The sequence below is a fragment of the Dysidea avara genome, chromosome 6 (genome assembly GCF_963678975.1).
Source record: "Dysidea avara chromosome 6, odDysAvar1.4, whole genome shotgun sequence".
In the NCBI taxonomy this organism is placed as follows: domain Eukaryota; kingdom Metazoa; phylum Porifera; class Demospongiae; order Dictyoceratida; family Dysideidae; genus Dysidea; species Dysidea avara.
Window position 1 is genome coordinate 24,622,897 of NC_089277.1, and position 16,004 is coordinate 24,638,900.

The following is a 16,004-nucleotide window of genomic DNA, read 5'->3' on the forward strand; positions in this document are numbered from 1 at the left end:
TTTCTAGCTGATCTCTCTATAGTGTAATGTGATTGTAGCTGAACTCTCTACAGGATGGTTTCATTGTAGCTGATCTCTCTACACGGTGACTAGTTTCTATCTGAACTCTCTATAAGTTATCTGTTTGTAATTGAACTCTCTACAGGATGGTTTCTTTGTAGCTGATCTCTCTACAGGGTGACTTGTTTCTAGCTGATCTCTGGATGACTTGTTTCTAGCTGATCTCTCTACACTGTGACTTGTTTCTAGCTGAACTCTCTATAGGGTTACTTGTTTATAATTGAACTCTCTACAGGATGGTTTCTTTGTAGCTGCTCTCTCTATGTGGTAAATTGTTCCTGGCTGAACTCTCTACAGATGATTTGTTTGCAGCTGAACTCTCTACAGGGTAGTTCCTTTGTAGCTGAACTCTCTACAAGGTGATTTCTTCTAGCTGATCTCTCTACAGGGTGATCTGTTCGTAGTTGAACTCTCTACAGGGTGATTTGTTTACAGCTGAACTCTTTATATGATGGTTTCTTTGTAGCTGAACTCTGTATATGGTAACTTCTTCTAGCTGATCTCTATACAGGGTGACTTGTTTGTAGCTGAACTATCTGCAGGGTGATTTGTTTGTAGTTGAACTCTCTACAAGGTGATCCTTCTAGCTGATCTCTCTACAGGATGACTTTTCTAGCTGAACTCTCTACAGGGTGATCTGTTCATAGCTGAACTCTCTACAGGGTGATTTGTTTCCAGCTGAACTCTCTACATGGTGGTTTCTTTGTAACTGAACTCTCTATAAGGTGATGTCTTGTAGCTGATCTCTCTACTGGATGACTAATTGCTTCTAGCTGATCTCTCTATAGAGTTATAACTTTCTCTATAGAGTTGTAACATGTTTGTATACCTGAACTCTTTACAGAGTGGTTTTTTGATTGGTTGCTGAACTCTCCAGCTACATGGTGACTTGTTTGTACTACAGAGTGACTTGTTTGTAGCTGAACTCTCTACAGAGTGACTTAATTGTAGCTGAATTCTCTACAGAGTGACTTGTTGTAGCTGAACTCTCTACAAGGTGACTTGTTTATAGCTGAATTCTCTTCAGTGTGACTTATAATGTTCTGAATCTCTATAGCAACATATTTGTAACTGATCTAGATGAACTCTCTACTGGGTAGCCTTTTTGTAGCTAAATCCTCTACGCAGTGACTTGTTTGTAGCTGAATTCTCTACAGAGTGACTTGTTGTAGCTGAACTCTCTACAAGGTGACTTGTTTATAGCTGAATTCTCTTCAGTGTGACTTACGTTCTGAATCTCTACAGCAACATATTTGGAGCTGATCTCTCTACAGGGTAACTTACTTGCAGCTGAATTGTCTATAAGAGTAACTTTTTGTAGCTGAACTCCCTACAGAATAACTTGCAATGTAATATAATTCTATAATGGAGTAAGGTATAGACGTAGCTGAATGCTCTATTAGGGTGACTGTTCTATTAGAGTATCTCGATCTCGCATATGCTACACATAGTTTGCTTTGGAATCATAACTCAGTGGTTTGTAATCCGATTCTTCTGTACTACTGCAAGGGCTTTCTATGATAATTTATATTCCAGCTACACACCGATTTTCAGCTCATTGCTCTAAGCGGTTTATCTGGTAGGCGTGAAAACTAATAGTTTTTTTTATTCATAAAAATCGATCGCGTGAATGTGACACAGGTAGGGTTTTGTGCCGTATCTCGATGGCCTTTAACTGGATTTCTTTAAAACCACAAAAAAGCACGCCTACGATAGTTACTCCATCTACATAGCAATTTTCAGCTCATTCCTTCAAGCGGTTTACCCCAGGGGCAGGTTACTGGGGTTTCCAGAAGCCCCTCTGAAATAGCGCGCGCCCCTACGATTCGTCTAGGTGATAAAAATTACAGAGAGTTATAAATATTTTATTATAATCATGGCTTTTCTATTGGCAAAACTTCATACTTTAAGTTTTACCTCTGAAATCACCTTCACAGCGTTTGCTACCCTTTTTTTTTTTTTTTTTTGGTCTTCAACTTGCAGCTAGGCTGAAGTTGTAATTCCAGACAACCAGAAACCCCCTCTGAAAATTTCTAGATCCGCCCCTGTACTCTGTGGGCGTGACAGACCTTCGACCTTATTTTACGCAAATAATCGGTCATAACTCCGTGAATATTCATCGGATTCCTACTAAACTTGATACTGAGATTCGCCTTAATGAGCCCTTTAAGTGTGCCAAATTTCAGCCCAATTGGAGTACGCATTCGTGTTTTATGGCGGATTTTGCAAAGTGCGAAAAGAAGGGGGAAAACGAAAAAACCCAAACTTTGGCCGCTCGTATCTCGGAAATGGCAGAAGCGATTTTCTTCAAATTTGGAATGTGGACTCCCCTACCTAACCGCTACAAAGGTGTGAAAATCGCGTTTAATTTCTTCCTGTTAATATACTCATGGTGTGGCGCGCCGGCTTCTTGGGCCGCACGACACATTACCGTGTGACTTGATGCTACTGCTATAATACATTTGTTCTCCCCATTCTAGAATATGCCAGTACAGTGTGGTCCCCATACCATGAACATAACATCTATAATTTAGAAATGGTACAGAGAAGAGCAGCAAGGTTTGTGATGAATAACTATAATAGAACAGCTAGTGTGACAGAAATGTTGAACAGTTTACAATGGCACAGATTGGAGAAGTGAAGAAATAATTTGAGAGCCTCACAAAAGTATAAAATAACGGTGTTTCTAGAGCTCCGGCAGCCGGAGGTGGTTTGCCAATGCTACAGCTCCGTCACTCCATCACGTGATGTGATACTTCAACACGCGGTATTTCAGTTGAACTATAGACTGGGCCGCCTGTCGCCTGTACCTGTATCGTGCTGTGTGGTTTAAATGGAAGAAAGTGACTCTGAGCGGGAGGGAGTGTTAGGGACTGTTGAAGAAGAGTGTGACAGCGTAAACTTTGTTCTTGGTGAGAAGTTTTCGTCTTACGAGCAGCTGAAGGAGAAGATTACTGCGTACCAACAAGGGAATGATGTCCAGTTAGCCTACACTGACTCGCGGACGCTGGATGCTGCTCGGAAAAGAGCACCGAAGAGAATACAGAAAACAAATGAAAAATTACATTATTATTCTTTGCACCTTACGTGCAATCTTGGTGGAAAGCCGTTCCACAGCAAAGGATCTGGCAAGAGACCTTGTCACAGGTATAGCAACTAAATGGTCAAAACTTATTTAGCTGATGATACTACGTATAATATTATGTGCAGCACGATTAAGCAGAATTGCAAAGCTTGTATAAAGCTTAACTTAAGTGAAGATGGCCAGTACCTGGAGATCACAGACGTCTGCAATACTCACAATCATGAAGTCAGCAAGGTACAGTATGCTAGAAATTAATTACATCATGCATTGGGCTATTTCTATTACGTGTGTACATGTAATTTTTTTTCTAACAGGCTATTTATGATCATTTACCCCGACAACGAAAGTTGACACCATCTGAACGGAATGAAGCTGCTGAATTGTTAAAATTAAGGGTGAACAATAAGCTACTTCAGCAGCACCTATCACAATCAACTGGGAAGATTGTTACCCTAAGAGATATCAGCAATATAAAGCACTCAATACGGAAAATGGATGGAAATGATTTGGAAAAATTGTCTTCTTATCTGAAGGCAATAGAAGGTAAAACATTTTGTGTAACTGAGTAATGTACATCACCAAATATTTTATTTATTGTGCATTGCAAGTATTCCTCATTTTCGCACAAACCTAATTTTACAGTATTAAATCGATACAATGGGTGAAATATTTGTGAAATATTTGTGAACAATAAAAATTGTGTAAATTTATTGAACACTTGTTTTCATGATGAAGAAAGGTGCTAAGTGCAAAAACATATTTCCCAAAGTTTAAAAAAATCTTTGTTTACTATCATCAATGTTCCCAAAGATATGAAAGATATGAGCATTAGTATGCTCCATGTTCAATAAGCCATTCACTCTCACTTTTTTCAAATTTTACCCTTGTAGTGCTGAAAGGCATAAATTACTTATTAATTTTATGAGAAAGTAACAGTGAAAGTCTTGTTTATTGTACTCGTAAGTTGTGACTGTTGAACTAGGCACATGCAATTTATTTTCAAGTTCCATTTTGTCACTGTACAAATCAATCTTTCTGTTTTTACCAGTTTTCTTTGAACGTTCTTAGTTTACAGGCTGAAACTTTGGTTGACCATTCCTATGTAGATAAATATGTAATTGAAATGGAGTTAAAAATGCAGATCCGGTCTTATATAGCAGCAGTACTTCTTTGAGCACATAACATAGTTATCTCATATGCACTTGCATAATCAAGACTCACGGTAGTGAGTCGCGCGGCCAGTAAATCAGAAACGCGCGCCGCAGACAATAAATGACACGACCACTATGTGAGGATTTTACAAGAACGAACGTTGTCAAATTTGGCCTTCCTGTAATCCACCCGTCACTTACGCTATCCCTCTGAAACTCTGGAGTTGAACTCATCGTGTCACTAGTAACTACCACACAAGCAGTGAAGCAAATCCATGCCAATTGTTTCGTGATCGAGGTTGCCGACATCAAAGGGGAAGTTTCATTTTTTTTATTGTTTTTTATTTTTATCACATGCGGTTAGACGCAACTGCAGGTGTACGCCTTGCGTTCCTTTGTGCATTCCGAACATTGATCGCCCTGTTATCGCTTCAGTATTCACTCAATTGCAATCACCTCATTCACATCATCGATTTCACCATACATGATTACCCTACAGTCGTGATTTCAGCACCAAACGAAGTTTCAGTCGTCCTCAGTCGACCTAGAGGCCAAATACAAATCCCAGATTGTTGTTTTCCGCAATACTCGCTTGGCATGTAGGGCAATGTGTCTTTAAACTGTTCTGAAAGTTTCGTTCAGATTGAAACATTTGTTTTCGAGAATGGCTAGTTTGAAATTTGAATTTAGTCGCCCCCACGTCATTTGCTCTCTAAGAATTTTACTCGGAATTTAAAGAATGACGCAGAGCACAACTGCGGTCACTGGGTATTGATGAACTGGCGCTCTATGTAGTTAATCAGTACATATAGTTACCAAGAAGTGTGCTGCCATAGATTATAGTCCATAGATATAATCTATGGTGCTGCATACCATCCTTTGTTTTGAAATTAGTCGCCCCCACATAATTTATCATCTAAGGGCGCGGCTTAAAGAATGACACAAGAGTACAACTGCGGTTGCCAGTTGTTGACACAAGCTGTGAGTAATTAGCACATGTAGCTAGCTTAAAAGGAAGTGTGCAAAATCGCCTAATACAATTGTCACCATGCATTACTGCATTTTATAGCACCCCCACACAAAATTACACATGTATTTACAACATACAGAGGAGACACATGAATACCAAACACTTTTCACCACAATAATGTAAGAATTGTACAATAATGACTGTAATATAACTGCTATGCAAATGTTTTCCAGTGGCCCGCCATGGTAGCAAGTCTCACATGACGGCATGTATATTCATCCAAACACAATGGGAGTAACGAGTAAGTATGATGACAACAAGTTGGTATGACTCCATTTGTAGAATCCAGATGAGTGGGTGTGGTTCCAGTATGTCTAAACAGTTAACAAACATTCCTGTTATAAATACGTGCTAGAATTGCAATATAATAGTATAGTATATAAATGCAATAATACACAGTCTCCATTGCATCACGATCAAACGACACTAAGTGGAGGATATTGTTGCATCTCTAGTATGTACACTCTATCAGTACAACCTATCTTAATGGCCACTAGTATAGAAAGACAACCACTCTTGAAAAGCCAATTCCAATTGAGAATTTATACACTGTTACCTGCTGAATGAGTGAAGGTGGCAATAAACAAGTTCCACCGTAATTTATACACGAGATATGATCCTGTATATTCTGTCAGTGGATGAGATCCACTTGGCCAGGACAAAATGTGACTCAAGTGCCCTGGATGATCCATACTCAACCAACTTATGACCCAGTGGCACAATGGAACTAACTATTTATAGAGAATACAATTATATTTATTTCTAAGATGTGTGGATGTGTGGAGACATTACAACACATTACATGTACATACAAGACATGCTACGTACTGTTTTAGCATTTGAAGTCACCACATTATACACATACCAGTCAACAATGCTTCATAGTGCCCATCAGTAAACCTGAAGAAAAGTTACGAAAAATAAAAATTCACATAAGTACAATGAAACCTCATTAATATGGCAGGCTGTGGGACCAAAAAATTTGGCCTGAATAACAAGGTGGCCTTATTAATGAGGTCATAAGTAATGCTTAGCTATATTTGGGACCTACTAGAGGTGGCCAATATAATGAGGTGGTCTTATTAAAGAGGTGGCCACTAAGTGAGGTTTCACTGTACATATAGTTCACAATATTGTGAACAATATTAATGGTTAACAATATACACTGAAACCTGCAGGTCACTTCTTGTGGAAGATTGCTCTCTACACAAAATGACACATTCAGAGATTGTATTTAGATGAATGATACAGTAACGCATTGTGACTTCAATACTCGTGATGTGTCACTGCTAGGCAGCAACCATATACACGGCACTGCCACATCGCACTTGCTCGCACACACAATTTTGCTAAAGATTTTACAAATTGATAATTAAGGGGTGTGGCAACTAGCTGTTTCGTTCGCAAGACTGTGTGGCAGCTGTTTCCCTTCTGTACAAGTGGCCACCAAGACAGGTCCACTGTGGATGAAAGCCAGGCATTAGATATTTGGTATTTCATGTGTTGAAGACATTCCAGGGCTTCTGGTAGTCTCAAATCTCACCATAGTTTAACTCAGGCAGTGTTGTGGTCACCACTAAACTACTGGAATGCTGTGTTATGTTCATCTTATGCTTGGCTACTATATTGTAGAACTAAAATGGATACTCTGAAAATATATCCGATGGATAATGACTTCATCACTTTCTTCATCAGGAGCTTATAAGGACCAATAGTGAAACTTTTTACACTTGGGGCTGACAGTCAACTGCCTATGTCTGAAGCAGTGCTTTTGGTGCTCTAACAGATTGGCTGCCCCCTTGCTGCCAGCACTCACTGTCTCATACGCTGTCATACACTAAATCCATCTCTATAGCCAGTTAGAACAGCATGCTTCTTACCTTTTTTAAGGCTGCATAATGCAGCCACCTCTTTAAAAGGCAAGGTCAGAAAATTTTGTCCCTACGGCCTGAATAATGACCAGTTTTCACTGTACTACTAGTGATTGGTGATCATGGGGGAATATTTATTAAGATACTAAGATATACAAACGCTACAACCTATAAATATAGCAGTAAATTTTTTACCCTGGTCCAATGTCTCGTAATAATCGTGACTTTGTGAGAGACTCTACTGTGACAAATACATGTTTATCATGATATGTGCTAATCGCCTCTTTACAATTAAGTTTTACAACACAAATACATGTATAGTTAAACTCACCAATTGCAACTAAATCTCTTCAACACGAAAAGACAAGTAATGAGACAACCTTGGAGACAACAGCCGCACAGGCCTATTCTGGTGCGTTTATTTAGTAGTAATATAAATTTTAAAGGCGTTTATTTACAACAGGACATAATTACGCACCCCTCTATTGTCTCTGTACATACTTGCCTATTCTTTACTATTCTCATTTCATTTCACAAGATCTCTTGGCAGGGGCGTAGCTTCTTCACTTGAATTAGTCAATGCTTGAAGTAGATCGAGATACTGTAATAGAACAGTCACATTTCTACAAGTGCCATATTTTTATATTGTAAAGTCTGTAAGTAGCTAGTAATTTAAACTATACAATCCGATGCTAAGCAGAAGTTGTAACTATGCTAAATATTGATTGCTGTGTTACAGCTGTTTTGTTACTGCTCTAATAGAGTATCTTGATCGTTTCAATGCAGTACAAGATGAAAGGCAAAGTGTTGTTAAGGGTTTACTAGTTAAAATGGATGTTAGTTGACTGCAGTTGCATGCCACTAACAGGGCCGTCCAGAGAAATTAGAGGGCCCAGGGAAAAGAGTTAAAGAGGGGCCCAGGGGAAAGGAAGGGTATAGATCCTGATTGCTCTATTAGAGTATATCGATCTTTCTTTAAACAGGTATTCAAGTGGCCCCTTTCGGGCTGTGGTAGGGGGCAAAATACCCCAGTTACCACCAATGTGGGCGGCCCTGGCCACTAAAATTACAGTTATATTTTAATATTCTGTCACTGTAATCTGGGGTTTCTGTCAAAACCATGGAAACTCACCCACTGTTATCAACAGTGCATTGCTTATTCTAACAAAAAGTATTGAAATCCCATCCAAAAACAGCTTATAGCTGTAAAAAAAGTGCGCGTCCAAGTAAAGCAGAGTTAACTGCGACAAAAAGTAATGATATCATAATGCGGCCATGTGCGAAGTGTGCAAGTATATTAGCTAATCAGATAATACAATGTTATTGTTAAAGTGTTAATGAGAACTATGTGATGCTGCTAGTTTTTAAGTGCGTGAGCATCTTCATAAATGCCACATAAATTTAAGTCTCAATAAAGCAATGTGTATAGATTCTCTGATAGTAATAAATAGTTTGAGTTTGGCCGCCTTTCCTGTATACAGCAATGTTACGAACAAAGGAAAGGTGGCCAAACTCAAACTATTTATTACTATCAGAGAATCTATACACATTGCTTTATTGAGAATTAAATTTATGTGGCATTTATGAAGATGCTCACACACTTAAAAACTAGCAGCATCACATAGTTCTCATTAACACTTTAACAATAACATTGTATTATCTGATTAGCTAATATTAATTTTACAACTTGCACACTTCGCACATGGCCGCATTATGATATCATTACTTTTTGTCGCAGTTAACTCTGCTTTACTTGGACGCGCACTTTTTTTACAGCTATAAGCTGTTTTTGGATGGGATACATATTATGTGCATGCATACTTAAATGCAGAAGTAATAGAGGGGTGTGTAAGCACCCTTCTATATCTCCTCTAACAGACTGGAAACTGACTTACTAATGGACTAGAAACTTGCCTTAAATATATATGTATATATGCACTACTTAACTGCATGTGTAGTTGTCTTAAAACAATATCAATTGCAGTTATGCTAACCTCTGAACACAATCTTGAAGAGTGCTTGAACTAATATAGGATGCAGATTCAAGGCTGCCAGGCTTCCCAGGTACAGTCATGGATTTTTCTCCTTTCTGCAACTTTTCAAATACACTTAATATAACATCTTAAACAGGCTGTAGGACCAGGTGTCCTACAAACCTTCAGTTGCACTTGTGCTGTAAAGCCTTAAAAGAAATAAATAACCCCTGCACTTGAAACTAGTTTGAAATCCAGTGGTTAGAAGTAGTATACTCATCATGTTATGGCTGTAAACCTGTTGCAGTGACGTGTAATCCAAGAAACAAGCTTGGAAGATACCATCAATTATATGCTTTAGTACATATTATTTGGATTTTTATTCAAATTAACTGCTGCAATTATTGCTTTTGCAAGTCCCACACACCTGCACATGCCTACATACACACACACACACACACACACACACACACACACACACACACACACACACACACACACACACACACACACACACACACACACACACACACACACACACACACACACACACATTGAACGCCACAGGTGTGAGTGCTTTTTGCATGCCATATGTACAATAATTCGTTGTTTTAATTTTCATCGATACAGCCAGCGATGAAAATCTTTTGACGACAAACTTTTCCTGTTTTACGGTAATACAGTATGTGTTGTATGTGTGTGCATGTTTGTGTATAGTATGTGTATTGTGTGTGTGTGTGTGTGAAATAGTGTAATCAGTAAATTACCAGGGGTGGTATTAGAACTGTGGTACAAACTTGCAAAACATTTATCACAATCTGATTGCATCCACAGAGTTACAAAGTATTAGGTTACCTAGTAAAATGCGAAAGAGTTGAAGACCTAAAGGAGCTGACAAGACTGTTATTGGTCTCCCTAGAAAGAAGTCCAGAGGAAACAGGCCTGTGTCATTCCTATACAAAGGTGCTAAGCAAAAGGAACTTGGTATGTATGTTAAATAACCTGTGTGGATCTTGGAAGATGTTTTCATTTTTAGTGATTTTAACCTGGTTTGTTGATCTACAAATTGCAAAGGACGCCATAGATGGGAGCCGAATAATAGAAGAGGATGATGTAGAAATGAGACCTGAGATGGTTTCATCATCATGCACTGATGAAAATGTCTGCTTAGATATGTGCAGGAAGTATTGCACCCGGGAAGCATGGGCAGCTATTAACAGTGTAGTATCTATAATTCAAGCCAATCCCACATTGTATTGTGGAAGATGCACAAGGGAGATAATTTACGATGAACAGAATTCAATTGTTTGTGAAAGCTGCTTAGTATGGTACCACTTTATTTGTGTTGGTCTCAAAAGATCACCGAAGAGGAGAGTATGGATATGCCGCTCATGCTTTGAAGAATCTGCTGACCAATAGGTAGCCCAAGATTATTTCACGAAGTAGTCAAACATTAATTAATTTAAGAAATTTCTTCTTTGCTGTACTGTTATAGTTCAAATGATCAATTCTGTACTATAAAAGGTGCAGCCAGTAAATGACAACTAAAAATAATAATCACTTTCCTGGTATATAGACAATATACAGAATGTGTGCATACTGTAGATATGTGTGTATACAATGGAACTTGTGGACACTTTACAGAATTGGGATGTAAAACTTTGGAGTTGGATCTGTTGACTCCATTTTTCTTGATGTGGAGAATTTGTTAAAAAGTTGGTTTCACTATTTCAAATATTGATCTTTTGACTACAGGGTACCCTCAAATTTAATCTTGAAAGGCTTGATTCTCCTTGTTTTGAGAATGGTCTTATAGCAGCAACACTGATACATCAAACTATATAGTAGTATACTATAATCTGGCTTCACCCAATGATCACGACTCAGCCTAGCTTGATAATTAGTCTGGCAGCTATTTAACCATGCAAGTTCCCTCTACATTCAGAGGAACATGTTGCTGTAGACCTTCAGTGCTGGTCACTGTAAAGTGTTAATAATAAATAAAATAATAAAAGATTTGTTAACCAGACTTTTCAACTTGCACTGCATGAGTAGTCAGGGGCGTAGCTAGTCAGAAGGTGATGGAGAGGCAGGCATGCCCCCACGAAACACTCAAAATCATTCATGATTGCAAAAAAAAGGCTAATGACTGAATGGGGGGCAGTGGCAATTCTAGACCTGACCAACAGGGGGGGCCCGGTAGGGAACAGCATAACTATTGTTGTTTGGCTATAGTATAAAGTAGAATTTTCTGGGGGTGCAACCCCCAAAAGCTGCAGGATTTTTGCAATTTAAAGGCTTGAAAACAGCCTAAAATTTATTCTAAAAACATGAAAAATGCTAAAAATAACAATGCCAATCTATACAGCAACTTTTCCCCAAGATTTTTTAAAAGTTATTTTTTAACAGGGGGGGCATGGCCCTCCCTGCCCCCCCCCCTTAGAATCGCCTATGATGGGGGGGCTAGCCAACATATGGTGTTGTATTATTACAGCTTAAATAACTAGCTACGTAACTATTTTAGTACTGACTGCTTCCAATGAGCCTTATCCGAAATTACGTCACAGACATAAAATGGCCGCTGTAGTGTGGGGACGTTTGTAAAATTTGTATGGGCGACTATGGGAAGAAAATTTTTGAACGGAGATATCTCAGCCAAGAAGGAAGATATCGAACTCTAACTAGTGGGTACGGCTATAAGACAATACAGTAAGAGCGTAAAAGCGATTTTCGGTTGATTTTCAAAACAACGCTAGATTCCTATTTCAGCTAATTTATAACCATATCTGCTGGTTAGAGATCGATACCTTCCGTCTTGACTGAGATATTCTCGTTCAAAAATTTTCTCCCCATAGTCGCCCATACAAAATTTACGAACGTCCCCACACTATAGCGGCCATTTTTGTGTCTGTGACGTAATTTCGGATAAGGCTCATCGAGGTAACTATATTCGTCGAGCATCATCGCACGTGCCACAACTGTACTCCAACTAGTCTCGTGCCCAGACCCCACCCACTGCGTTGAGTAGGGTCTGGTGACTTACGCAATGTTTTTGGGCCCGCCGCCATATTGTTTACGCATTTGTATCCATAGCTATAGTCGGCCATTTTTCTAGTTCCAGCCTATCAAATCGCGTTGTACCTGAATCAAGGCGTCCGATTGGTAAGAAAAGAAAAATGGCGTAGGGCCCAAAACTCCTGCAAATGTCACCAGACCCTATTCAACGCAGTGGGTGGGGTCTGGGCACGAGACTATACTCCAACAAATTCATCCACAGTCCGGTAGAGCTAATACTTTAGTGCAAATACAAGTTACTTTACGTTAGCCACAGCCTGTGCTGCAGTCCTAGCACACTGCTGACAGGATGACGTATTCACTCACTTCACTCGGCGAAATTCAAATGCCATGTATTGCACGAAATCCCACCTGTCTTGCTAGCAGAACTTGTAAGCTTGACTGATCCACCTGACTGACTGACAAAGTAAAAACAGACTGCACTGCCGTACGTACAAACGTCAAGTGTGATCGCTTCGATAAAATAAACTTGGTACATTTATTTAGCTAACACTTTATCACCTCGTAGGCAGCAGGTTCGTAGCGTCATCTGGCCTCCTTTGTCACTTGTGAGTTGTGACTCCTTCTGCGGAGAAGCGGGTCACTCTTTTTAGATTCAAAACTGTTCTATCACGCGAGTAATCTAGGCTAAATATAGAAGTATGTCTCTAATATTTTCGTTTGATGGATTCACGAGCGAGTTGAATGTTGTGTGTGCGCGTTCACTAGCAACCCCTGGTGATACCGCGTAGTAGTGGACATAATTTACAGTCATTTGCGTGTCAGTTTAATACCGGTAAACTTGTGACGAAGGTTTTTAAAAAATCATTTAGTGATGGGGGCAAATGCTCCCCCTTTCCCTCCTTAGCTACGCCTCTGTGAGTAGTTACTAATGATGACGATCTGTAGCTAATTTGAAGTGGATCACCACACTTCATTGTTCATGAGGAGTACCTATAACACTAAAAACACGGACTTAAAAATCCAGTGGACACTTTCCGGCTCCCCTGTAGAAAACCAGTCACTTTTCAGTCCTCCGCTAGCTTTATTCCGGTACTTTCTTCCACTTCAATGGATCAAGCTGGCCTCAAGTACGAAGTATTGGTGGTCTTCAACTGAAAGTACGCAGCACTATTGGTGCTAAGGCTACTAATACGGCGCCCCGCTTAATATCTATGGCACGTGATGAACTGACGGAGCTGTAGCATTGGCAAACCACCTCCGGCTGCCGGAGCTCTAGACACATCGATAAAATAATTAATGACATGGTAGATATTAATGTGTACCAACAGTTTAGACCAAGCAACACCACAAATAGAAGTCACCATCAAAGATTTCTGCAGTTGCCAACAAGGGTAGGTGCTTATATGAACTCCTTCTTTCCTTTTACAATAAAATTATGGAACCAACTATAGATGATCATATTATCCAAGCTCCATCTCTTGATTTATTTAACAATTATTTAATTTGTAAATAAGTAGCTAACTACATATATATGTACGAATATACTCATGATTGAGTTTGTACATTAACAAATATATATATATATATAATGGAGTAAGTTATAAACGTAGCTGAATGCTCTATTTGGGTGACTGTTCTATTAGAGTATCACGATCTCGCATTTGCTACACGTAGTTGGCTTTCGAATCATAACTCAGTGGTTTGTACTCCGATTTTTCTGTACTATACTGCAAGGACTTTCTATGATAATTATTCAAGCTACCCACCGATTTTTGGCTCATTGCTCTAAGCGGTTTATCTGGTAGGCGTGAAAAGTAATAGTTTTTTATTAATAAAAGTCGATCACGTAATTGTGACACAGGTTAGGTTTTGTGCCATGTCTCGATAGCCTTTGACTGGATTCCTTTCAAACCACAAAAAGGCACTCCTACGATAGTTACTCCATTTACATATCAATTTTCAGCTCATTCCTTCAAGCGGTTTATCCTGTGGGCGTGACAGACCTTCGACCTTATTTTACGCAAATAATCGGTTATAACTACGTAGATGTTCATAGGATTCCTACCAAACTTGGTACTGAGATTCGCCTTAATGAGCCCTTTAAGTGTGCCAAATTGCAGCCCGATTGGAGTACGTATTCGTGTTTTATGGCGGATTTTGCGAAGTGTGCGAAAAGAAATAGAAGAAAAAAACCTTAACTTTGACCGCTCGTATCTCGGAAATGGCTGGAGCGATATTCTTCAAATTTGGAATGTGGTCTCCCCTACCTAGCTGGAACGTCTATAGCAAATTTGGTTTCAATTGGATAAGGGATCACGGAGCTACAAAAGTGTGAAAATCGCGTTTTCTTTCTTCCTGTAAATATACTCAGGGTGTGGCGCGCCGGCTTCTTGGTGTCTTGATATTATTATTATTTTTATTTATTATTATTAGCACTTTACAGTGACCAGCACTGAAGGTTTGACAGCAACATGTGCTGCAGCCTTAGGATTACCTAACCTAATTACAGGGACTTAATGACTTGACTTACTGACTGACTGATAAGGTGTAACAGAAAAGGGGCCAAAGTAAGGAATATTCATAGTTAATTTTGGAAATAAAAAAATCATGATGAACACACGTACATACTGAAAACTACAACATACTACTACTTATTACCTAACTAATATCCCATTTGATTTGTATACTAACTTTGCAACATATTCCAGTACAAGAAATTATCATCCTTTTAACCTCCTATCATTGCAAGCATCAAAGACCTCATATCAGTCCTCATTTTTTCCAGCAACAATTTCACTTTGGAATGATTTACCTAACCTAGCTAAAGACTCTAATTCACTTGAAGTATTTAAATCTATAATTAAATTATAATTTACTTATTGTATTGAATTATTATTATTATTTTTTTTTTTGTGATTTGTCTGTACATTTTTCTTCATTTCTGAAGTTGTACAGTATAGGTAAATAAAATAAATAATAAAACTATATACTTATTACTACCTATACGTACTTAACTTAACCAATGTCAAAGTCAGGAAATTCGTCCTCAGCAGTAAGCGAATACTGGCGGAGTATCATTTTTGATAGTTAATTTTTGTTTATTTCATTTAATTTATGAATGTATATGTATGTAATTGAATGGGCGTACAGGCTCTAAGCCTCAACCCAAATCACATCATAATAAAAAAATGAAGTATTTTGGATGGTAAGAATGGAATTAGCTATTAGTAAACAAAATGATTGTCGCCACTAACCACTCACAGAACTCAATACATTACTATAAAAGTTAGTTTGTAATATACAGGACAGAAAATTGGCTATTTCTCAGGAACGCTAAAAGATATTAAGCTGAAATTTTAACATAAGATAGATGATCACCCAGTACTTTACATTTAAGCTACAAAACAGAAAATTGACCAATGTGCCAAAAATGTAGGTTTTCCAAGATCAGGTCACATATTAGCTATCAGTAGTGTGACTGAACTTGCTAAAAAGGTGTCTTTCACACACATTCAATTATCAACTACACAATTCATAGCTTCAGGTAGGAAAAAGCTATATGTGACAGGGCCTGCAAAAACAGGACATGTGGGCACAAACTACATCCCATCACTTTACAGATCTTATCTCAGTACTGGAAATTTATATTTCCATTCTGTAACTTGCATCATGATGCCAATTAAATGCTTACTAAGAGCTGAAAATCGCAGTGCCATAGCATAATTGTACAACAGTTATGAGTGATGAAACATTGCAAAAATCATATGCTCACATGTCCTATTTTCGCAGGCCTGGTTACATAATATTATTGACTTG

At 38.6% G+C, this 16,004-nt stretch overlaps 1 protein-coding gene across 1 annotated transcript in view; it reads left to right on the top strand.

Annotated features, from left to right (window-relative positions):
* The first annotated feature begins 2,893 nt into the window (after positions 1-2,893).
* Positions 2,894-16,004, top strand: part of LOC136259347 (uncharacterized) — a 60,224-nt gene continuing 47,113 nt past the window's right edge. The window contains exons 1-3 of the mRNA XM_066052843.1: positions 2,894-3,207; positions 3,271-3,379; positions 3,460-3,688. Coding sequence (XP_065908915.1) covers positions 2,894-3,207; positions 3,271-3,379; positions 3,460-3,688 — 652 coding nt within the window. The remainder of the gene's footprint in view (positions 3,208-3,270; positions 3,380-3,459; positions 3,689-16,004) is intronic.